The 25,950-nt window shown below is 45.6% G+C and overlaps 1 protein-coding gene across 1 annotated transcript in view; it reads right to left on the reverse strand.

The window, feature by feature from the left end:
* The window catches only part of eefsec (eukaryotic elongation factor, selenocysteine-tRNA-specific), a 383,917-nt gene that overhangs the window by 307,235 nt on the left and 50,732 nt on the right, over positions 1-25,950 (reverse strand). Inside the window, exons 3-4 of the mRNA XM_038812145.1 lie at positions 16,589-16,685; positions 11,573-11,737 (exon numbers count right to left, since the gene is read on the reverse strand). Coding sequence (XP_038668073.1) covers positions 11,573-11,737; positions 16,589-16,685 — 262 coding nt within the window. The remainder of the gene's footprint in view (positions 1-11,572; positions 11,738-16,588; positions 16,686-25,950) is intronic.

Raw genomic sequence — 25,950 nt, forward strand, 5'->3', positions numbered from 1 at the left:
TGGGGGGTTCAGCGACGGAAATGCCATTGAATGTCAAGGAGCGATGGTCAGATCCTCTCTTGTAAGAGATGCCATTGTCTTGCACTTTTGTGGCACGAATATAACTTGCCATTCATTAACCCAAACCTGGATATTGTCCAACTCTTGCTGAATTTGGACATGGACTGCTTCATTATCTGAGGAATTGCGAATGGTGCTGAACATTTGTGCAGTCATCCACAAACATCCCCACTTCTGACCTTTTGGTGGAAGTAAGGTCATTGACGAAGCAGCTGAAGATGGTTGGGCCTAGGGCACTCTCCTGAGGAACTCCTGCAGTGATATCCTGGAGCTGAGATGATTGACCTCCAACCACCACAACCATCTTCCTTTGCGCCAGGCATGATCCCAACCAGCGGAGAGTTTTCCCTCTGATTCCCATTGACTCCAGTTTAACTAGTGATCCTAGATGCCATACTAAGTCAAATGCGCCTTGATGTAAAGGACAGTCACTCTCACCTCACCTCTGGTGTTCAGCTCTTTTGTCCACGTTTGACTCAAGACTGGAATGAGGTCAGGAGCTGAGTAACCCTGGTGGAACTCAAACTGGGCATCCATGAGTAGGTTATCGCTGAGTACGTGCCGCTTGATAGCACTGTGTTTTTTTCAATAATATTTTATTGAAGATTTCATATTTAACAAACACAAACTGAACTACAACACAATTGTAAAAATTGTTCAAACATGGTACATTGTACACCAGTCTTCACAGTGGAAGACACCAGTGGGATGCCAGAGCTGCAGGAGAATCAGGGGCAGAGGTGAGTGTAGTGGCCATCACTAAGGAGAAGGTTCTGGGGAAACTGAAAGGTCTGGAGGTGGATAAATCACCTGGACCGGATGGACTACACCCCAGCGTTCTAAAAGAGATAGCTGAGGAGATTGTGGAGGCATTGGTGGTGATCTTTCAGGAATCAATAGAGGATGGAAGGGTCCTGGAGGTTTGGAAAGTAGCTAATGTAACACCACTGGTTAAGAAGCGAGGGAGGCAGAAGACAGGAAATTATAGTCCAGTTAGCCTGACTTCGGTCATTGGTAAGATTTTAGAGTCTGATATTAAAGATGTGATCGCTAAGTACTTGGAAATGGATGGTAAAATAGGACTGAGTCAGCACGGCTTTGTCAAGGGGAGGTCATGTCTGACAAATCTGTTAGACAAAGGAAGTTAGACAAAAGAGAACCAGTGGACGTGATTTATTTACATTTCTAGAAGGCCTTTGACAAGGTGCCGCATAAGAGACTGTTAAATAAGTTAAGAGCCCATGGTGTTAAGGGTAAGATCCTGGCATGGTTAGAGGACTGGCTGACTGGCAGAGAGTGGGGATAAAGGGGTCTTTTTCAGGATGGCCACCGGTGACTAGTGGTGTGCCTCAGGGGTCTGTGCTGGGACCACAACTTTTCACAATATACATTAATGATCTGGAAGAAGGACTGAAGGCACGGTTGCTAAGTTTGCAGATGATACAAAGATCTGTAGAGGGACAGGTAGTATTGAGGAAGCAGGGGGGCTGCAGAAGGACTTGGACAAGCTAGGAGAGTGGGCAAAGAAGTGGCAGATGGAATACAATGTGGAAAAGTGTGAGGTTATGCAATTTGGAAGTAGGAATTTAGGCATGGACTATTTTCTAAATGGGGAAATGCTTAGGAAATCAAACACAAAGGGACTTGGGAGTCCTTGTTCACGAGGCAGCACGGTAGCATGGTGGTTAGCATAAATGCTTCACAGCTCCAGGGTCCCAGGTTCGGTTCCCGGCTGGGTCACTGTCTGTGCGAAGTCTGCATGTCCTCCCCGTGTGTGCGTGGGTTTCCTCCGGGTGCTCCGGTTTCCTCCCACAGTCCAAAGATGTGCGGGTTAGGTGGACTGGCCATGCTAAATTGCCCGTAGTGTCCTTAAAAGTAAGGTTAAGGGGGGGGTTCTTGGGTTACGGGTATAGGGCGGATACGTGGGGTTGAGTAGGGTGATCATTGCTCGGCACAACATCGAGGGCCGAAGGGCCTGTTCTGTGCTGTACTGTTCTATGTTCTATGTTAATGTGCAGGTTCAGTCGGCGGTTAGGAAGGCTAATGCAATGTTAGCATCCATGTCGAGAGGGCTAGAATACAAGACCAGGGATGTACTTCTGAGGCTGTATAAGGCTCTGGTCAGACTTCGTTTGGAGTATTGTGAGCAGTTTTGGGCCCCAATCTAAGGAAGGATGTGTTGGCCTTGGAAAGGGTCCAGATGAGGTTCACAAGAATGATCCCTGGAATGAAGAGCTTGTCATATGAGGAAAGTTTGAGGACTCTGGCTCTGTACTCGTTGGAGTTTACAAGGATGAGGGGGCATCCTATTGAAACTTATAGGATATTGCGAGGCCTGGATAGAGTGGACGTGGAGAGGATGTTTCCACTTGTAGGAAAAACTAGAACCAGAGGACATCATCTCAGACTAAAGGGACGATCCTTCAAAACAGAGATGAGGAGGAATTTCTTCAGCCAGAGGGTGGTGAATCTGTGGAACCCTTTGCCGCAGAAGGCTGTGGAGGCCAAATCATTGATTGTCTTTAAGGCAGAGATCGATAGGTTCTTGATTAATAAGGGGATCAGGGGTTATAGGGAGAAGGCAGGAAAATAGGGATGAGAAAAATATCAGCCATGATTCAAAGGCGGAGCAGACTCGGTGGGCCGAGTGGCCACATTTCAGAGATATAGAAAACTACACAAAAAAATCAACACTCAAATCACCCCTGTATTTCCCCCCCCCCCCCCCCCCCCAAAATAAATCCTACCTGTCTCCCCCTCGCCCCACAAGAGCTGGTGATAATTAACTCTTTGAAGTGCGAGATAAATGGCTGCCACCTCAGGTAGAATCCCTCTACCGATCCCCTGACAGTATACTTGACATTTTCCAGGTAAATGTCCATAAGATCACCCAACAAGGTCGAGGCACAAGGCTTAAGAGCCTCCCACAGTGCAGAGGGAGAGACAGATCCATTGCTGTTAAACCTGATGTACTCAATCGCTGTAGCTATGCGATCGCAGAACCCCTTCTCAGCCAGTAGTGCCGCATCTAATCTCCATGGAGTCCGCTGGGTGGGATCTGTCTCCAGTTCAAGGTTTACCAAATGTGGAGCGTGATTCAAGATCACTTTCTCCAAATATTCTGCTTTCCTGATTCCCAGATGCAGAAACAAAAACAAAAACAAAAATCAGTTTATTCTTGAGTGAGCCTGATGTCCATGTGAGAAAAACGGGAATTCCCAATCATGTAGATGCAGGATTCTGCACGAGTCCGTTCCCTCCATCTGCCGCACGAAGGTTTGAAGCACCCTCGCCATCCCCGAGAGAGACAGAGATTTCCAGCTTGATCAGTCCGTTTTGGATTCCAAAACATGGTTAAAGTTTCCCCCCCCTTCCCTTTTACATTCCAGTTGATCATAATGGAGTGAATTATCAAAATGACTATAGATTGGGAAAGGGAAGTGTGCAGCAAGACCTGGATGTCCTTGTACACCGATCACTGAAAGTGAGCATTCAGGCGCAGCAGGTGGCAAAGAAGGCAAATGGTATGTTGGCCTTCATAGCGAGGATTCGAGTACAGGAGCAGGATGTCTTGCTGCAATTATTCAGGGTCTTGGTGAGACCACACCTGGAATATTTTGTGCAGTTTTGGTCCCCTTATCTGAGGAAGGGTGTTCTAGCTATAGAGGGAGAGCAGCAAAGGTTTACCAGGCTGATTCCTGGAATGCGGGACTGATGTACCAGGAGAGATCGAGTTGGTTCGGATTAATTTCGCTGAAGTATAGAAGAATGGTTGGGGGGGGGGGGACTCATAGAAACCTATAAAATTCTAACAGGACTAGACAGGGTAGATGCAGGGAGGATGTTCCTGATGGCGGGGCTGTCCAGAACCAAGGGTCACAGTTTAAGCATATGGGATAAACAATTTACGACTGAGATGAGGAGAAACTTCTTCACCCAGAGAGTGGTGAGCCTGTGAAATTCGCTGCGACAGAAAGCAATTTAAGGCCAAAACATTGTATGTTTTCATGAAGGAGTTAGATACAGCTCTTGGGGCTAAAGAGTTCAAAGGATATGGGGAGAGAGTGGGAACAGCCTACTGAGTTGGTTGATCAGCCATGATCATAATGAATGGTGGAGCAGACTCGAAGGGCCGAATATTGCTCCTATTTTCTTTGTTTCTATGTCACATAACCGAGAGTGTACCTAGAGTTCTGGGCTGTCCCGTTTACATACTGTTACAGAAGCAAAAATCAAAGTAGTATATTAGAAAAGAACTAAAAACCCGATGTTAATGAATGAAAAACAAGATGTCTCAATTCTCATCAATTGTTGATCCTGCTAGGAGATAGAAACTAGCTGCGAGTGGTCATGTTAATTATCTTTGGATGGTAATGAGGTAAATATGCACGGGAATTTTCTGTTCCCGGAGCCCATGCAGCTGGCTTCTCGACTACAGGATATGACTGTTCAGGGGAAATTCTTGTCCACGAATTGCAATTACCACAATTGAAAATGATTGGATATTTCCTTGAGAAACAATGAGATCTGCCTGGAATTTCCTCAACCAACAGGCAACCTTCATCAAACATTTTGACATGATCGTAAATCTTATCAGTTCTCACCTAGGGTTTAAATTCTATGGGGTTGGTCACAAGCTAATTATACAAGCTGCTCCTACCCAATATCATGTCTTTTCATTTTTGAAAATTACCGCACGTAATGATCAATTCACTATTTCCTGTGTCAGCTGGACATTTTATCTCCTCTATTTGCACTCCTGCTTTGCGAGTGCAGACTGTTGCTCAGCAGTAGATGTATGAGCACTTGCATCTGCTTATACCTCGACAATGCATTTCTCCATCAGTGAGGTAAATGACGAGTGTTGGCAAGCTACTTGATCAAACGGGCATCACAGCCTAATCTGATCCCCATGATGTGGAGATGCCGGCGTTGGACTGGGGTGAGCACAGTAAGAAGTCTTACAACACCAGGTTAAAGTCCAACAGGTTTGTTTCAAACACGAGCTTTCGGAGCACGGCTCCTTCTTCATTCACCTGAAGAAGGAGCCGTGCTCCGAAAGCTCGTGTTTGAAACAAACCTGTTGGACTTTAACCTGGTGTTGTAAGACTTCTTACTGTAATCTGATCCCGACAGCCATATGTGGGTACTTTAGAGAACGTCACTGGATAGCATTTAGGAACATGAATATAGGGTGGATTCCTTCCCGCCCATACCCAGGTGAGCTGAAGTCAATTAAAACAACTCTTTACTGTCGTAATTGCTGTATGGGCCGGGCTCGCTTTGCAGCAGTATTGTCTTTCAGTCAGGAGTAAGTCCGCCCTGGGGTTAAGAAGGTAAATCTAGGTTGAAACTCTAGATTGCTGCATTGTCAGTGGCTTTATTGTCACAAGTAGGCTTACATTAGCACTGCAATGAAGTTACTGTGAAAAGCCCCTAGTCGCCACATTCCGGCACCTGTTCGGGTACGCAGAGGGAGAATTCAGAATGCCCAAATTACCTAACAGCATGTCTTTCGGGACTGTGGGAAGAAACCAGAGCACACGAAGGAAACCCACAAAGACATGGGGGAGCACGTGCAGACTCCACACAGACAGTGACCCAAGCTGGGAATCGAACCTGGGACCCTGGCATTGTGAAGCAGCAGTGCTAACCACTGCCTTTCCGTGCCGCCCAGAACAGACGTTAAATTGAGGATGTGTCTAATCTTAGAGAACATAGCAATTAAGAGGAGGGGTAGGCCATTCGGCCCTTCGAGCCTGCTCTGCCGTTCAGCAAGATCAAGACTCATCTGGGTGTGGCCTGAATTCTACTTTCCTGCCTGCCCCCTTAACCCTTGTTCCCTTGTCTATCAAAAATCAGTCTGCCTTGAAATGACCCAGCCTCCAATGTTTTCTGGGAAAGAGAATTCCGCAGACAAACGACCCTCAGAGAAAAAAATTCCCATCTCCATCTTATTCTTAAACTGCACCCCCTAATTCTTGCCCCTCACCCCCCCCCCCCCCCCCCCCCCGCCCCCCACCCCCCCACCTCACCTGCCAGGCATCCATCCTATCAAGTCCCCTCAAGATCTTACATGTATCAATAAGATCACCTCTCATTCTTCCAAATTCTAATGGGTATCGGCCCAACCTGCTCAACCTTTCTTCACAGGATAAACCCTTCAGCGCAGGGTGGTTGAAACCCCTGTGACACTATTTCAAAAGAGAACAGGGGAGAATCTCCCGGTGCCCCAACTACCACCAAAAAACAGGTTAACAGGTCACTAATTCATTGGCCATTGGTGGGAACACTCTGTCCAAACTGATCCAAATCACTAGCTTTCAGAGCACTGCTCCTTCCTCAGGTGAATGAAGAGGTGGGTTCTTCATTCACCTGAGGAAGGAGCTGTGCTCTGAAAGCTAGTTATTCGAAACAAACCTGTTGGGCTTTAACCTGGTGTTGTAAGGCTTCTTACTGTGCTCACCCCATTCCAACGCCAGCATCTCCACATCATAGAACATACAGTGCAGAAGGAGGCCATTTGGCCCATCGAGTCTGCACCAACCCACTTAAGCCCTGACTTCCACCCTATCCCTGTAACTCAATAACCTCTCCTAACCTTTTTGGACACCAAGGGCAATTTATCATCGCCAATCCACATAACTTGCACGTCTCTCGACTGTGGGGGGAAGCACCCGGAGGAAACCCACGCAGACACGGGGAGAATGTGCAGACTCCGCACAGAGAGTGACATAAGCCAGGAATCGAACCTGGGATCCTGGCGTTGTGAAGCCACAGTGCTAGCCACTGTCCTACTGTGAAACATAAAATTATGAAGTGAATAGACAAGATAGAAACAGGGTGGTTGTTTCCAATAGAGGGTGAAACTAGAACTAGGGGACTTAGCCTGAAAATAAGGGGGAGCAGATTTAGGACGGCGTTGAAGAGGAACTTCTTTACCCAAAGAGTCGTGAATCTGTGGAATTCCCTGCCCAGTGAAGCAGTTGAGGCTGCCTCGTTTTAATGCAAAAATAGAGTTTTGAACAGTAAAGGAATTAAGGGTTATGGTGAGCGGGTGGGTAAGTGGAGCTGAGTCCACAAAAATATGAACGATGATCTTATTGAATGGCGGAGCAGGACCGAGGGGCCGGATGGCCTACTCCTGCTCTTAGTTCTTATGTTTTAATCAGGCACAATTGGTGCTATTCCATAGAAAGAGAAATTCGGGAGGACAAACTGAAAGCTTAGTCAAAGGGATGAGTTTTAGGGATGGTTTTGAAGGAAGGCTGGAGGGGGTTTTGGAGAGGGGGGCACAAAGGGATTTCCAGAGCATGACCAAAACCATCAGTGATGGGGGGAAAAGGCAGCAGTGATGTATAGTGGCCATACTCCGTGAAATACAAAGTTCTTGGGAGAAGGAATTATAAAGCTGGAGGAGGCCACAGAGTGAGGGAAGTGTGGGCCATGAGGCCTCACGGTAGCATGGTGGTTAGCATCAATGCTTCACAGCTCCAGGGTCCCAGGTTTGATTCCCGGCTGGGTCACTGTCTGTGTGGAGTCTGCACGTCCTCCCCGTGTGTGCGTGGGTTTCCTCCGGGTGCTCCGGTTTCCTCCCACAGTCCAAAGATGTGCGGGTTAGGTGGATTGGCCATGCTAAATTGCCCTTAGTGTAAGGTTAATGGGGGGATTGTTGGGTTATGGGTATACGGGTTACATGGGTTTAAGTAGGGTGATCATTGTTCGGCACAACATCGAGGGCCGAAGGGCCTGTTCTGTGCTGTACTGTTCTATGTTCTATGTTCTATGTTCTATGAAGGGATTTCTCTTTGCCAGAAGCCAACATTGGGGTGATAGGTAAGGATTGAATCCGTTTGCTCATATGGATGTTGGGAGGTCAGCCAAGATAGTCCAGTCAGCAAGTGAACCACCTCACACTGGCGACCTTTCCGATCTGTACCACACTGCACAGTGCATCCAATTTCACCTCTGTTGTTAACTATATCGGTACTTCACTATAAAGGGTTAAAACAAAAGTAAACGCCAAAGTAGATTTCATCACTGCTTACTGGAAGAATTCAAATCAATTTACAAAACAAATGCAAAGTAAAACAACAAAAAAACCCTCAGTAGGCCAAACAGAATCCCACCAAATCTAAACTGTGATTACTTTAATGGCTTTTTTTGCTACAATCGTAGAATGTAATGATTTTTCTCTGTTAGCACAAGTAATCATTGCCAGATGGTAATTACAGTCAGTTGGTGCCCAGCAATACATCTCAACAGGCCAGGTTCACTGCTTGCCTCACCAACCTCACTTTCCAATCAATCAACTGAGCGGAACCAAAACAAACTGTTTAAAGATGGGTTTCATACTTCAATGGGAGTTTCAGGCGGAGTGGTGCTGTGTTTGCCTCACAAGACAGCTCATCCCAACTGGACTTTCACCCAGCAATATCCCCCATTGGACATTGGGCACATGCAGTCCTGGCTAATCTGATAGCAACCACTGTTGTTGGCTGTCCCTCAGTTTGAGGGTGGAGTCGACTCTGGTGCTCATGTGACTCAACTGGCCAATTCCTGACCCACGGATCTTTGCCCAGATGGGCCCGATATCTCACACGATCATTGGTTTCGGAATACAGGCTTGTTGTTTGCTATTAACATCCATGTGGCTGCCTCGGACCAGAAACTGAAGTGGACTAGCCAAATCAACACTGTGGCCACAGAGCCGGGTAGAGGCTGGGAATTCTGCAGAGAATAACTCACCTCCTGACACCCACAAAGCACGTCTGCCATCGACAGACCTCAAGTCAGCAGTGTGATGGAATGCTCTCCACCTGCCTGGATGGGTGCAGCTCCAACAACACAAGAGGCTCGATACAATCAGGACAAAGCAGCCCGCTCGATTGGTACCCCAATGACCATCTTCAACATCGCCTCCAACCATTACCGATGCACCTTAGAGTGTGCGCCATCTACAAGATGCACGGTAGCAATCGCCAAGGCTCCTTCATCAGCACCTTCCAAACCAGTGACTTCTGTTAGCTAGAAGGACAAATGCAGAAAATGCATGGGAACACCACCACCTGCAGGTTCCCCTCCAAAGCCAATCACCGTCCGCACTTGGAAATATATCGGCCGTTCCTTCACTTTCACTGGGTCAAGATCCTGGAATACCCTCCCTAACAGTACTGTGGGTGTACCTACACCACCAGGACTGCAGCGGTTCATGAAGGCAGCTCATTACCACATTCTCAAGGGAAATTAAGGATTGGCAATAAATGCTGGCCTAGTTGGCGATGTCCACAACCCGAAAGAATAAAAAAACAATTTGCTTCCTTTTCTTTCGTTCTCTGCCGTCACTCTGCCTCATCATTAAGACGTTGTGTTGCAGCTTGAAAGATATGTTGTCGCCGTTCTTAATTGGTAGCATGCTCCTCCCAGTTATTAACGTCAATGCTGTTGCACTTCCAGGAAAGTTTCAGAATGTCTTTGATGCATTTTCATTATCCTCTGGCACATTAGGCATTTGAGCTGAGAAAATAAAATCTGGTGGAGGAAGATGCTTTTCTGACACAGTGTTTGGCCCCACCAGCAGAGATCCTGAAGGAGTTTTGCACGAATACCTGCGCAGCTGACGCCAAGAAGGACACGAGTGTTTGTTTGATGATTCTCACAGTAAAAGACGAGGATGGAATTTATCTATTTCTATTTGATCCACAGTCATTGCTGTGCAGGAGTCTGCTGACGACAACTGCTGCGCACACGACAGCTTTTGTTGACTTTGGAGATCTTACTTGTCAAAAATTTGCCATAGTTTGTAGGAGGCAAAGAAAGACTGTTTGTCACCGTGGCTGCAAAGGTGGAAGAAGGCAGCGGTGGTCCCAAGCCACGTGGCTTGACATATCACCAAGATCTGACCACCTGACCATCATGATCGTGTGGATTATGAAGACACTGCTCGCTGTGTTGAACAAAGTCAGACACAGGTTTCTACTAGGATCCATTTGCCAAGCCCTGTGGTGGTGGGGAATTGGCGAGGGGGACAGGGCTGTGAACTTGGGAATTCCAAGTCACGAATCTGCACATTTTTAAAAATTTGTTCACGGGACGTGGGCATTGCAGGCCGGGCCAGCATGTATTCTCCGTGACTAATTGCCCTTGAGGGGACAATTAGGAGTCAACCATGTTACTGTGGATATGGAATCACATGTAGGCCAGCCCAGATAAGGATGGCAGATTTCCTTTCCTAAAGGACATTAGTGAACCAGTTTTTTTTGACAATCGACAATGGCTTCATGGTCATCGTGAGATTTTAATTCCAGATTTTTATTGAATTCAAATTTCACCATCTGCAGTGGTGGGATTTGAACCCGGGTGCCCAGAACATTACCCTGGGTCTCTGGTTTACTAGTCCACTATGCTATTGCCTCCCCCCTATAGGAGGCAGGTGCATGTAGGTCATTGGATACTTGTGTTGGGACAAGGGTGACTTTGGCCAGCAGATCCTGCGACTACGCAGCCTCCTTAAGATAACCCTCTGCTCACCCCAAATGGCAAACAGGCTGGAAAAGCCGAATCAGCGCCTTTGTGGTCAAACAAAGGAAACATAAACATTTTGCAATCTGGAATGTTAGAACGCTCGTGTATCATCTCAAGAATGACCGTCCAGAAAGAAGAACTGCAATCGTATCGTGTGAGTTCTTGAGACTTCAAATTGACACTGTTGCCCCTCAATGAGATCCACCCTGTTGGGGAGGAGCAACTAAAGGAACAAGCAAGGGGCTTACACCTTCTACCGGAAAGGAAAGGCTGATTGCAACCCCTTTGACCTCGGAGTTGGTTTTGCCAGCCGGAATTGGATCATAGATGCACTGCTAGAACTCCCCAATTCAAAAAATGAATTGTCCACGACACTTCATCTGCAACCAATACCCCACCATCATCAGCCATAATGGCCCGACCCTGGACTCCAATGAAGATGTTCAGGAACAATTCCAATTTGAATTGAAGAAGTCCTCACCGTCATCCCAAAAAAGAAGCAAAAATCTTCCTCCTGGGAGTTTTCAATAGCAAGCCCTTGATTCTACACATGTTATAGCCAAAACAGAATGCAATAAAAGCATAATTTACTGAATTCACTCAGTGACTTATAGGGAAAAGCAGCCCCATTGTGCATTTATGGGTAAGGCTGCTGGTTTTCCATTTTGAAGGAAAAACAACTGGATTTGCAAAGACATTCCTCAAAATACTAGTTTAGTATCATGAATTTCAAAACACAAAAATTAAATCTGATGTTCAGTCTCTGTGGCCCCGGTTATTACGATGCATTAAAGCTACATAAACATTTGGAAATAAAATTTAAATCAAATAAATTTCAGATCATCGCAACCTACCCCCAGATCTAGCTGGCTAACAACTTCCCTTCTCTTAAAAAAAACACCAGACTTCACTCTGAATACAGCTCTTCATTCGTGTGGACAGAAGAAAACTACAGAGGTCTTTTCATGTTCGGTGAGCAGGTCGTTACCTTGAGTGAGGGGATCTCTACGTTGTCGTTAACACTGACAGATCCAGAGAGGATGGTACCCGTCATCACTGTGCCCTGACCCTTGATCGAGAAACAGTGGTCAACGGCCATGAGGAAAGTTCCAGAGGGGTCACGTTTCGGCATATATGTCTGTGATATCAGGAGCTGTGACAGGGCAAAAACAAAACAGGGGTCAGGGAGGAACAAGGAACAGAAACAGAAAGCACAGACTTTTTTGTTTTCCAAAGCAGGCATCATGTTTCAGTCATATTACTCCTGCGTACAGTACGATCTGAAACTTCATGACCAGTTCAGAGAGTCCATCTGTTCCGTATGCTCACTTGAATTTCAGTGAACTACAGTGGAGAATGTGTAAGACATTTTCCTATATACATATAATCGAACTGTGAAACCACGTAGCAGTAATTATAAATCCGGTCCTCCGAGCCTGGGTTGACATAAGAACACAAGCAGGCCATACACTCCTCGAGCCTGTAACAGGGGAACATACGAAATAGAAGGAGTGACCAGTCAGTCCCTTGAGCTTGATCCACCATTCATTACTGCTTCGTATCCTAACTCCAGCTATCTGCCTTGGCTCTATGTCCTTGGCTGGTAAAGATCTGGCAGTCAGCTTTATAATTATATATGAGCCAGCATCTCCTGCTTTCTATGAATCTAGACGAGAAGCAATTCTTAACTTATCTCCTGCAAGATCTAACTTAAATTTTAAGGTCATGCACCCTGTCCCAGACTACCTCTCCAGCAGAACGTTTTCTATGTGTCGTATCAATTCCTTTCAAAACCCTAAAAGCCACCATCAAATCACCACTTAACCTTGTATATGTTACAGGGCACAAAGTCTAAGTTATATCATAAATTATAATCTAACCCCGAAGTCCTGGTCAACCTGCTCTGCAGTGCTTCCAAAGTCAAAACTTTTTTATGTAGTTCCCAGAATTATCTGGAGTACTCCTGATGCGTTCTAACCAGCTTTGCAAAGCTGCAGCAAAACCTCTTCCCCATCATAATCTAAGCTACTAGTTATAAATGCTAACGTTCTATTGGTTTTTGTTTGGTTATTTTTTGTGCGTGACTTTAGTAACATGTATCAATGCACCTTAAATATCTCCGGATCTCCGCTGCCACTAGATTTTCACTGTTGCAACAAAATGCTTGATCAATGTTTGAATGAAGCAGGACCTTTGGCCCACCTGCTCTCATCCTCCTACAGTCCTGATCCTCACCTCTTCCTGTTACAGCATCGCGCTCTTTCTAAATTACTCCAGTGTCCTGGCCTTTAATACCACTCATGGGAACCTGCTGCAGCCCTTAGTCACCCGGTGAAAAACAAACACTTTCTGCTTCAAGCTCGTCCATCACAGTCCTGACTCTGTATCCTCTAAAAATCTGTTTATTCTCATTTATTCACAGAACGTGGGTGATGTGTTGGGTAAGCTGGATCTGCGAGGACTGCGTTTACTGCAGTGGTGAGAGACAGGCTTCCAACATTTGAAGAAATGCAACTCGATTTTATTGAACACTTAACTATATTACATGCTTTAACTGTGGGTTGACACTGTGCTGACTTGACTGGAGACCTGACTGGAGACCTGAGGCTAACCTGACCAGACTATCTTACTACCACATGGTATTTGTTCTAGTTGCTGCTCATGAGCTCTGACTGTCTCAGGGGCTGGATCTCGAGAGAGCGGGAAAACTAGTGCCCTCTGGCCTTATAGTGGTCGTGTACTATCTGATGATTGGCTGCTGTGTTCTGTGTGTTCACTGGTCATCCTGTGTGTCAATCACTGCCTGTCTGCACACCATCATATACCTGGATATATATTATAACAGTGGGCATTACTGGGAAAGCCGACATTTATTGCCCATCTCAAACTGCTCTTTGAAAGGTGCTGGAAATGGAAATGCTTGCTGGGCCATTTCAGAGGAGATTGAAGAGTCAACTACATTTCTGTGCGTTGGGAGTCACATATGAGCCAGACTGGGGAAAAAAAGGCAGATTTTCTACCCTGAAGAACATGACTGAAAGAGATAAGTTTTAAACAACAATCCAGTAGCTTCTTGGTCACCATTACTGGTACTAGCTTTTTATTCCAGTTTTGATTCCCCCGCTGTCATGGTGAGATTTGAACTCATGTCTCCACAGGATTAGTCCAGGTCCCTGGATCACCAGCCCAGTAACATAACCACTGCGCTGCCATACTCCTGGACAGGGACAAAAATAATTAGAAGGATAGTGTAATTTTGATGGTTATACCTAAGGGACTGGAATGAAAGTTAGATCTTACTTGTAGTACACTGTAATCTCTTCAATCCGGAATGGCCAGGAACATTATTTTTAGATGTTGGAATCTTCTCGATTGTAGAATTACATTAGAATGCTTAATTACAAAGGTATGAACCAGAAAATACCATGGGCATAAATATTTACCTGAAACATTAAGTTCACAGATGACACAAAAAATAGTGGTGTGGCAAATAGTGAGGAGGGAAGTTTTAAGATTTCAGGGCAATATAGATGCGCTGGTCAGAACAATTGCAAATGGAATTTAACCCTGAAATGTGTGAGGTGATGCAGTTTGGGAGGACTAACAAGGCAAGGGAATACACAATGACACCATGAAATATAGAGAACCAGAGGGATCTAGGGATGCATGGCCATAAGTCCCTGAAGGCAGCAGGACAGGTAGATAAGGTGGTCAAGACATAGAATACAAGAGCAGGAAGGTTATGTTGGAGCTGTATAAAATGCTCATTAGGCCACAGATAGAGTACTGTGTGCAGTTCTGGTCACCACTCTATAGGAAGGAAGTGGGTGATTGCAGAGGAGATTCATCGTCATGTTGCCAGGGATGGAGCGTTTCAGATATGAAGAGAGGCTGGTTAGGCTTGGGTTGTTCTCCTTGGAACAGAGAAGGCTGGGAGGGACCAGATTGTGGTGCACAAAGTTATGAAGGACACAGATAGGGTTGATAGGAAGAAACATTTCCCCTTAGCGATTAGGGGTTTTTCACAGTAACCTCATTGAAGCTTACTTGTGACAATAAGTGATTATTATTATGGGTCAATAACCAGGAGGCATAGATTTAAGGTCATGGCCAAGAGATTCAGAAGGGGATTTGAGGAAAGATTTTTTTCACCCAGAGGATGGTTGGAGTCTGGAACTCACTGCCTGAAAGAGTGGTTGAGGCGGGAACCCTCATAACATTTAAGAAGCAATTAGATGAGCATATGAAACGGGATAACGTACAGGGCTATGGACCAAGTGCTGGCAAGTAAGAGTTGAATGGATAGGTGCTTGATGGCAGACGCAGACACGATGGGCCGAAGGACCTCGTTCTGTGCTGTATGACTCTGATAAAACATGACAAAGCAGAAATAAAAAGTGTTTTACGGATCCAAATATTTCCCATGTTTCTGCTCCTCAAGTAGCACATTAAATGATGCAGTGAGTTACCCGAGTCTGCTCAGAAAAATTCAGGACAACTGGTATTTCCAGACAATACATTTGTGGACTGGAGAGCTTACAGTACACTGCATTATAGTTCTGGGGACCTCATGAAAGATGCATTGGCCTTGGAGTGGGTGCAGTGTCGATTCACCAGAATGATACCGGAGCTAAAAGGGTTGATTTATGAAGTGTAATTTCACAGACTGGGCTTGCAATCCCTCGAGTGTACAATCGCGCACGCACGCCCATTCTGACCAGCACCCCAAAAAAAGCTGGTGGGGATGGTGGTCAAATGAATATTATTAAACTGAGATTGACAGATTTCTGACTGGGGAGGGTTATTATGAGATACAGAAACAAGATCATTATAAGGAGTCGGGATTTAGATCAACCCTGTTCCACTTGAATGGTGAAATAGACTCAATGGATGGAATGGCTGTCACCTGCATCTATGTTCCTCTTGTGATACTGGTCTGAAATAAGGTTACTTCCTCCATTCCATTAAAAAAATGAAATAAAGTTCTGGTATTCCCTGCGATTTGACAGCCCTAATGTACATTCACACTTCATCCATTAGGACCAGAGTGTGCATTCCAAGCTATCAAGAGAGTGATGTAAGGAGACCACTCTTTTGCATATCCATGCACTTGTCTATGCAGTACATCTGGCTGGATTCTGAGCCACTCGCCCATGGTCACAGGTAAGTTTGGTGAGGTGCACAGCAAGGCAGAAGATCCAGTCAGGAAAAAGTCAGAAAACAAAAATCTCAAGTTTGATGCATTTATGGTGCCAAACTCGGCAAGAGAATTTTCAAGTTGCCTCACGGATGAACTCAGAGATGTCTTTGAACTTTCTTTTTAGTTTTACTTTGGCAGTGATTCCATTGAATTTTGTGGAATATAATTTTCATGAGGGAACTGGAAAACTATGCCATTGTGCATACAAGTTAAAGGACGACACTACAGGACAAACCTTTGGCGCCTTTGCTCCCAGGCTAATCACAAATATTACACTATTTTAGATAGGTTTAGATTTAGAACAGTACAGCACAGAACAGGCCCTTCGGCCCTCGATGTTGTGCCGAGCAATGATCACCCTACTCAAACCCACGTATCCACCCTATACCCGTAACCCAAAAACCCCCCTTAACCTTACTTTTTTTAGGACACTACGGGCAATTTAGCATGGCCAATCTACCTAACCCGCACATCTTTAGACTGTGGGAGGAAAACGGAGGAAACCCACGCACACACGGGGAGGACGTGCAGACTCCGCACAGACAGTGACCCAGCCGGGAATCGAACCTGGGACCCTGGAGCTGTGAAGCATTTATGCTAACCACCATGCTACCGTGCTGCCCCAGCAAGGGTAGTTGCTGTTCACTACCCTTCCCTCTCAATCTCTTGACAAACTGCCCCAACCTTCCCACTGCTTGCACCCTACCCTCTACAACCTTGGCAAGATAGGTTGCTGAATTTACCCCATGACAGGGCAATTACGGCAGAGTAGGTTTGTAAATTGCCTCCAAGGGAAGCGCTTACCTCAACAAGTTCTGAAATGCCCTGCGGAGTTTCTGTCTCTGGGGCATCTGGTCCTCCAGGCTTGGCAGCAACAGGAATGATGGGACACCCATTGAACCTACAAAACAAATTGCTTCGTAAAATGGCAACTTACTGACAGAAGTCTGGAACTCTTGGATTCAGTGATTGAATACAGCAATTGCTTCTTAACTTCTGCAAATTTTGTGCGTGTGTGTGTGTGTGTGTGTGTGGGGGGGGGGGGGTTCCGATAACCAGGAATGAAGAAGACTGCGGCTCACCTTCCCATTTTTAGGTGAGGTCAGTTGTCCTACTACTGGATTTGGGTTTGATTTAATGCCACGGGTACAGAGGTACAGTGAAAAGTATTGTTCTGCGTACCATCCAGACGGATCATTCCATACATTACAAAAAAGGACAGACATAAATACACAATGTAAACACATAGACACAGATACTGGCCCAGAAGAGAAGAACTGAACCTTGGACAGAACAGGAGTTGAGTCTCAGGTATTCTGCTCTGCCTGCCTTCCTGCTATACCTATATCGACTGACTTGGCAGAATCACGCCGACAAGCAGTCAACTGTAAACTGTTCACAGTCATTACTGCCATTCCTTTGGAAAAGTAGAAATTGATAGGCAAATTTTTAAATCTACAAGGAGTCACGGCCACACATTCTAGATTTCATCTCTCAGAATCAGTTTCCAGAGGAGTTCAATATCAAAAGCAGCCATTGTTTGGGACTGAAAGCCATCTATTGGCAGTCAAATAATTTACAAATTAACATTTTATTTAAAAATGCATCACAAATGTTGGTCTGCTTTAGCTGTAAGTCCACTTCAGGCAACATAGTTATCAGGAAAAATTAACTCAAAAATGTTTGAGGAGGAATTAAAAGCTTCCTCTGATTTTTGGTCATTTTCACCTGACTGGGGGCAGCATGGTGGCGCAGTGGTTAGCACTGTAGCCTCATGGCGCCGATGTCCGAGGTTCGATCCCGGCTCTGGGTCACTGTCCGTGTGGAGTTTGCACATTCTCCCTGTGTCTGCGTGGGTTTCGCCCCCACAACCCAAAGATGTGCAGGGTAGTTTAACTGGCCACGCTAAATTGCCCCTTAAATGGAAAAAAATGAATTGGGTACTCTAAATTTTTTTTTTTTTAATTTTCACCTGAGTGCAGGCTTACTGAGTCAATTACTCTGAACACGGTTTACAATCTTACAAACTGTTACAAAAAATCCAAACACTTTTTGTAAAATAGAAGAAGGTTTCGCCCCAATAAAATGTATGCTTTTAAAAAAATAATTCCTGGGGCCTGGGCCTTGCTGGCGAGACCAGCATTTATTGCCCTCGAGAAGGTGGTGGTGAGCTGCCTTCATGAACCACCGCAGTTCCTGTGGTGTACGTACACCCACAGCACTGTTAGGGAAGGTGTTCTAGGACTTTAGCCCAGTGAGATTGAAGGAACGGTGATATATTTCCAAGTCAGGGTGGTGAGCGGCTTGGAGGGGAACTTGCAGGTGGCAGTGTTTCCACCAGTCTGCGGCCCTTGCCCTTCTACATGGTCGCGGACATGGGTTTGGAAGGTGCTGTCCAAGGAGCCTGGGTGAGTTTGCAGTGCACCTTGTAGATAGTACACACAGCTGCCACTGTGCGTCAGTGGTGGAGGGATTGAACATTTGTGGATGGGGTGCAAATCAATGGGGTTGCTTTGTCCTGGATGGTATCGAGCTTTGAGCGATGTTAGAGTTGCACTCATCCAGGCAAGTGGAGAGCATTCCATTACACTCCAGACTTGTGCCATGTGGATGGTGGGCAGGTTTTAGGGAGTCAGGTGGTGAGTTATGTGCTGCTGGTTTCCTAGCCTCTGGCCTGCTCTTGCCACCATAATATTTATGTGCTTAACTAGAACAGAGAAGCTGGAAAACCATTTGAAGGGTCGATGACTCGAAATATTAACTGTTTCTCTCCTGAGCGTTTCCAGTGTCCTCAGTTCTTGTTTCAGATGCCAGCATCTGTAATATTTGGCTTATTTTATTACATGGCTCGTCCAGGTCAGTTTCTGGTCAATTGTAACAAGAAACAGGACAAATCCTGCCCAGCCAATTCCCACCCTATCAGTCTACTCTACATCATCAGCAAAGTGATGGACAGGGTCATCAACCATGCTATCAAGCAGCATTTACTCAGCAATAAGCTGCTCACTGAAGCCCAGTTAGGGTTCCACCAGAGTCACTCAGTCCCGATTTCATTACAGCCTTGGTTCAAACATGGACAAAAGTGCTGAATGCCAGAGATGAGGTGAGAGTGACTGCCCTCGACATTAAGGCAGCATTTGACCGAGTGTGGCATCAAGGAGCCCTGGCAAAACTGGAGTCAATGGGAATCAGGGGTAAACTCTCTGCTGGTTGGAGTCATACCTGGCACAAAGGAAGATGGCTGTGGTGGTTGGAGGTCAATCACCTCAACTCCAGGACATCACTACAGGAATTCCTCAGGGTAGTGTCCCAGGCCTAACCATCTTCAGCTGCTTCATCAATGACCTTCGTTCCATCATAAAGTCATAAATGGGGGTTTTCGCGGAGGATTGCACAATGTTCATCCCCATTTGTGACTCCCCAGATACTGAAGCAGTCCATATCCAAATGCAGCAAGACCCGGACAATATCCAGGCTTTGGGCTGACAGGTGGCAAGAAACATTTGTCCCAGGCAATGGCCAATAAGATCGAACCAAGTACCTCCCACAGTGATGTCCTGAAAAGGAGACGACTGACCTCCAACAACCATCTTCCTTTGTGCTCGGTATGACTCCAACCAGCGGAGGTGTTTTCCCCATCACCGATTCCCATTGTCTCCAGTTTTGCTCGGGCTCCATGATGCCATACTCAGTAAAATGGTACCTTGATGTCAAGGGCAGTCACTCTCACCTCATCTCTGGCATTCAACTCTTTTTTCCATGTTTGAACCAAAGCTGTATTGACGTCAGGAGCTAAGTGACCCTTGTGGAATACAAACTGAGTGTCCTAGAGCAGGTTATTGCTAAGCAAGTGCCACTTTATCACTCTGTTGAAAATCCCTTCCATCACTTTACTGATGATTGAGAGTAGACTGATAGGGTGGTAATTGATCAGGTTGGATTTGTCGTGCCTTTTGCTAGTGTTGTAGCCGTACTGGAACACCTTGGCTAGGGGTGTGGCAAGTTCTGCAGCACAAGTCTTCAGCACTATTGCTGGAATATTGTCAGTGCCCATTCGTGTCCAGTGCCTTCAACCATTTCTCAATATCATGTGGAGTGAATCGGATTGGCTGAAGAATGGCATCTGTGATGCTGGGGACCTCCAGAGGAGACTGAGATGGATCATCCACTCGGCACTTCTGGCTGAAGATTGTTGTGAATGCCTCAGCCTTGTCTTTTGCGCTGGTCTCCTCCATCCATGAAGATGGGGATAATTGTGGCGCCTCCTCCTCCACTGAGTTCTTTAATTGTCCACCACCATTCACGACTGGATGCGGCAGGACTACAGAATATAGACCTGACCCATTGGTTATGGAACCATTTAACTCTGTCTATTACTTGTTGCTTCTGCTGGTTGGCATGCACGTCATTCTTTGCTGTAGCTTCAGCAGGTTGACATTTTTAGGTATACCTGGTACTGCTCCTGGCATGCCTCCTTGCACTCTTCATTGAACGGCAGGTTAATCTGTTAGCTTGTTGGTAATAATAGAGTGGGGGATATGCTGAGCCATGAGGTTACAGATTGTGGCTGAGTACAATTCTGCTACCGCTGATGGTCCTGGACAATTTTGTTGGTTCTCTTGCCACCTGCTACGGATGCAGTTTGGCAGCGATAACCTTTTGGGACTCTGGCAGCTCAGTCTGTAGTGGTGCTACCGAGTCACACTCGATCCTCACCCAGAGTACATTATGCAGCCTTGCCACCCTCAGTACTTCCTCCAAGAGATATTTAACTTGAAGGGAGTACTGAATCATCAACTGCGAGCGAGGGAAGCTACAGTACATGCCAATCAGCAGGAACTTCCCTGGGCCCATGTTTGCTCTGATGCCATGAAACTTCATGGAGTGTTCAGTCGATGTTGATGACTCCCAAGATAACTCCCTCCCAACTGTATATCACTGTGCCACCACCTCTGATGGCTCTGTCCTACCGATGGGACAGGCAGGCCCAGGGATGGTAATTGTGGTGTCAGGGTCATTATCTGTAATGATTTTGTATGTATGACTAGTCTTGCTTGACTAGTCTGTGAGTCGGCTTTCCCAATTTTTGCACAAGACCCCATGTTAGCAAAGGAGGACCTTGGAGGGTTGACAGGGTCATTGTCGTATCCCATACCTCGGCAAATGCCGGTTGGTCCGGCCAGTTTCATAATCCTTATAGCCTTTCCAATAGATACAATAGAGTGTCTTGCCAGGTCATTTCAAATTGCAATCAAGAGTCAACCACATTTCTTTGGGTTTGGAGTCACAAGTAGGCCAGACCCCGTAAGAATGGAATTAATGAACCAGATGGGTATTAAGACAAGGGACAATGTTTTCATGGTCATCATTGGACTTTTAATTCAGGATTTTAAAAAATTTATTGAATTCCACCTTTGCCATGGTGGAATTCGAAGACACATCCCAACATCATCACCATGTGCCTTTAGATTACGAGTCGAGTAACAATATCACGAGGGCACCGCTTCCTGCAATAGCAGAGGAGAATTGCAAGAAAAGTGCAGATTAAAAGAAAATCCAATCAAAGCAGGAGAGACTGGAGACATATTTAATATTCTGTAAATGGAGTCTGCTGATCAAAAGAGACACACAGTGAAGATGAGAGGGGAGAATAATAGAGTAAGTAAGCTACAGGAGAGAGTTTTGAATATCCATGTGCAAGACATGAGTCTGGAGAGTGTATTTGCCTCACTATGTACATTTCCTGGAGGTCCAATAAACACTTCCCAGTTAAAAACAATGAGACACAACCTCCTTGTCATCAGCTACAGTTAGAAATACAAACTGATTTCCTCACTTGGATTGGATTTGTTTATTGTCACGTGTACCGAGGTACAGTGAAAAGTATTTTTCTACGAGCAGCTCAACAGATCATTAAGTACATGGAAAGAAAAGGGAATAAAAGAAAATACATAATAGGGAAAAGATTAGAACAACTATAAGTTAAGTAAAAATTGGATCTGTTGGGGCGTGTTTGCAGAGAGTCGCCTCGCTCCGGCGCCATCTTCTGGACATTTGTCTGGACTTAATGTTTACGTGGGACTGAGGAGTGTAAGGGCCCTTCCTGTGGATTCCTTTATTTCGCATTTCTTTTACTTTGTAGTTATCATTATTGATCCATGGATGTATTAATGAGCATTTACCTTTAACTCAAAAGTTGCGAAATGGCACACTGTGCTTCTGAACAGAAAAACACAAGACTTTTTGGCACCCAAGAGATCAGAGGTATTCGGTTCAATGAATTGGCCAACGGCTGTACAGTAGTATAGTGATTAGCACAGTTGCTTCACAGCTCCAGGGTCCCAGTGTCGATTCCCGATTGGGTCACTGTCTATGCGGAGTCTGCATGTTCTCCCCGTGTCTGCGTGGGTTTCCTCTGGGTGCTCCGGTTTCCACCCACAGTCCAAAGATGTGCAGGTTAGGTGGATTGGCCATGCTAAATTGCCTTTAGTGTCCAAAAAATGTTAAGTGGGGGTTACTGGGTTACGGGGATAGGGTAGATAGGGTGGGCTTCAGTTGGGTGCTCTTTGTAAGGGCCGGTGCAGACTCGATGAGCTGAATGGCCTCTTTCTGTACTGTAAATTCTATGATTCTACGTACACTCTGCCCAGGGATAGGTAGTGATTGGGTCCTACCCGAGGGGGGTGGTTTTCAGAGGATGCAGGAAGTGACAGTCGGATACTGGACCGAGAGAAGAAACTGTGAGAGTCTCTCCAGAAATGCTGCCTACTCTGATTTCTGAAACTGCAGGGAAGGTCTTGAGACCCGGAAGAATCTATCGTGAAAACCATTACAGACTGAAAGCACAAATCCTGAACTGAAAGCCGAGACTGAAGAAAGATGTAATGGAAGACAACCATCTGAAAGAAAGATTCTTATCTTTCTACTTTCATCATTATTCTTACACCCCACTTCCCCCTCTGCATACATTTGACTGTCATGTGCATGTGTGTGTGTCTATATATTATATATGTATATATATATATATATATGAGGGTGGGGATGAGTTAAAGAGTGTGGGGTTTAGGAATTCGAAACTCGTTAATCAGCTGTATTTGCTGCATATTTAATCATAGCTACTGTTACTAATAAACACTAATTGTGTTTAAATTTACAAACCTGGTGACTGTAGTCATTGGCAGCCAAAGACCAGAGACTTTGGGTATTTTCCAAAAATTATTTGTTAATTTCAATTGTGTTGCGACTCGTGGTCACGTGTGGCTGCAACAGGAGTTGCTGCTAAACTGGCAGCCCCATCATTTCCGTATGAAAGTTTCAACTCCTGAACACTTGGAAGCAAATTCATTGCAAAGTTTTCTTTGGAGAAAGGTCACCCACAACAAGACTGAAACACTTCTTAAGTCATGTCTTTGTTTAAGAGACCTGATTTTACTTGGCACAGTAAATAGTCGCAGTGGGGAGCCATTTTCAAAATCAGTATTGGTAATTCCATACTGCAGCCAGTCACTGGGCGTAGTTGGGTCTTTAAGATTCAGATAATTGCACAGCAATGAACCCTATCACATAAGGTTTTCTGGTAGTTTTCAGCTTTGTGGGAATCGCTTTGAATACAGTGGGCCACAACGCTCTGCATTCAGTGGTCCTTGTACATGATTACTGTATTCTCTAAGCCCCACAGTGATTGGGGAATAAGAATAATTAAGCACTTCAGTGAAATAATTGTACATTGATCAATGCCACAGTAATCCTTTAATCGCCATCTAACATACACCAATAACGGAAGTTATCAAATCTTATATTATTTTGATTGGCGAACCTGGCTGGATGGAGGGAGGGGGGTGGTAGCAAGCCCCATAGTCTCAAAGACTGCCACAGGTGAAAACAGAGTAACGGTGATATAAAACCTTTGGGCAGCGCGGTAGCATTGTGGATAGCACAAATGCTTCACAACTCCGGGGTCCCAGGTTCGATTCCGGCTTGGGCCACTGTCTGTGCGGAGTCTGCACATCCTCCCCGTGTGTGCGTGGGTTTGCTCCCACAGTCCAAAGATGTGCAAGTTAGATGGATTGGCCATGATAAATTGCCCTTAGTGACCAAAATTGCCCTTAGTGTTGTGTGGGGTTACTGGGTTATGGGGCTAGGGTGGAGGATTGACCTTGGATAGGGTGCTCTTTCCAAGATCCGGTGCAGACTCGATGGGCCGAATGGCCTCCTTCTGCACTGTAAATTGTGTGTGTGTGAGACAATACAAGCAGCAGCCGATAGATGAGGCAAAGTTTGGTTCTCCATACATTCTTGATGGACTAATGCCTTCCCGCAAATGCATTTTTTAAAAAGCACGCAATATCCAGAGAGTTCACTGAAGGAAAAATCCAACCCAAAATGAACATAGCAACAAACAAGAAGGTCGGCCAGAAATCTCACCACAGTGAAGTGACCGGGAGTAATGTGTTGGAAATCTAACCAAATGGCTTCTACGCCTTTCGTGTCAGGGTCCTTCTTGTCCATTCCCTTATTTCCCCTTCCTTTTATTTTTTGCTGTTACATTTTTGATTCATGGATGATTAATGGACATGTGTCTTTAAGGAAAGTGGCCTGTGGCTTTAATCCAAACAGGAAGATCCAGAAGGCTTTGCTGCTTTAGACTGACAACAATGATGACTCAGATTGATTGATGTGGCTGGCAGCCGAAGAATGGGCCCCAGCAATCTGTGATCTGCCCGGTAACAGGTGGTGACTGGATATTATCCTTCTGGGATGTTTCTCAAAGCCACCAGGTTCCATTTGAGTTTGACTTATGATTCTGCAGTCTGGGTGGAGGATTTCAACTAATTCTCTTCCCAAAAGACAAAGCTAAACTCCCTTTTATTAGGCCACTGTGAGGGCTGATTCTCTCTCCAGTAAGTATGGGTGCTATTCTCCCAAGAGTGCGTAGGCTTGAGAAAAAAACACCACGGCAAGAAGCAAGGTTTGATATGAGGCAAAGTGTCTCATGAAAGAAATAGGCCTGAATGTGAACCTTTTGAGTTGAAGGCCTAGTTTGATAAGGACTAAAGTGACTCCCCAGAAGGCCTGCTGCCTGTAAGTACCGTACTAAATGAATGACTCTGCAAAGAAGACTCTTGGACAGGCACGTGGACAGCAGTAAATTGTAGCGGTGGTGTAGGTTAGGTTGATGTTAGATTAGGATAAATGGTCGGCACAACATCGTGGGCCGAAGGGCCTGTACTGTGCTGTACTGCTCTGTGTTCTACAAGACCCCCACCAGCTCTAAACCAGAGGCTCTGACCAACCAGCGTGCTGGGAGGGACGCCTGCTGCTAAGAACTCATCACTTAAAGCAAGGACTCTTATCTTTTGACTTTGATCCTTTTTATATTTATCCTTTTCCACCCCTCTAGTGTGTCGGTCTTGTGTATGTGGGTAGAGGGTGGGACACTAAAGGGGGTAGTAAGTTATTATGCTTGTTATTCAGTAGTAATTACGCAGATGTCATCTTTGCTCCTGTTATAAATAAATAGTAATTGTGTTTCAACTTACAAACCTGGTGACTGTAATTATTGGGCCGCCAAGAGTTTTTTGGTATTTTTATATGAGAATTATTGGTTAATTCACTTGGGTTGTGACTCCGAGGCCTGTGGGGCTGGAATTGACCATGCAAGAGCGCAGGGTGTTATAACACTTAAAGTTGTTTATTGGGTACTTATTACATAGAAATTACATAGAACATACAATGCAAACGGAGGCCATTCGGCCCATCGGGTCTGTACTGACCCACTTAAGCCCTCACTTCCACCCTATCCCCGTAACCCAATAACCTCGCCTAACCTTTTTTGGACACCAAGGGCAATTTAGCATGGCCAATCCACCTAACCCGCATGTCTTTGGACTGTGGGAGTAAACTGGAGCACTCGGAGGAAACCCACGCAGACACAGGTAGAATGTGCAGACTCCACACAGACAGTGACGCAGCGGGGAATCGAACCTGGGACCCTGGCACTGTGATACCATAGTGCTAACAACTGTGCTACCGTGCTTATCCTATTTTCTCCCGAATATGTTGAGAAATTTAGTGTACCAACTCACTTGGCAATCATTGGGTGAAGCGCAAGCACAAACTGTTTTAATCCTCCTTCTAACCATGGGCTGCTACCCTCTCGTAGCATC

Source organism: Scyliorhinus canicula, chromosome 11 (genome assembly GCF_902713615.1).
Source record: "Scyliorhinus canicula chromosome 11, sScyCan1.1, whole genome shotgun sequence".
NCBI lineage: Eukaryota > Metazoa > Chordata > Chondrichthyes > Carcharhiniformes > Scyliorhinidae > Scyliorhinus > Scyliorhinus canicula.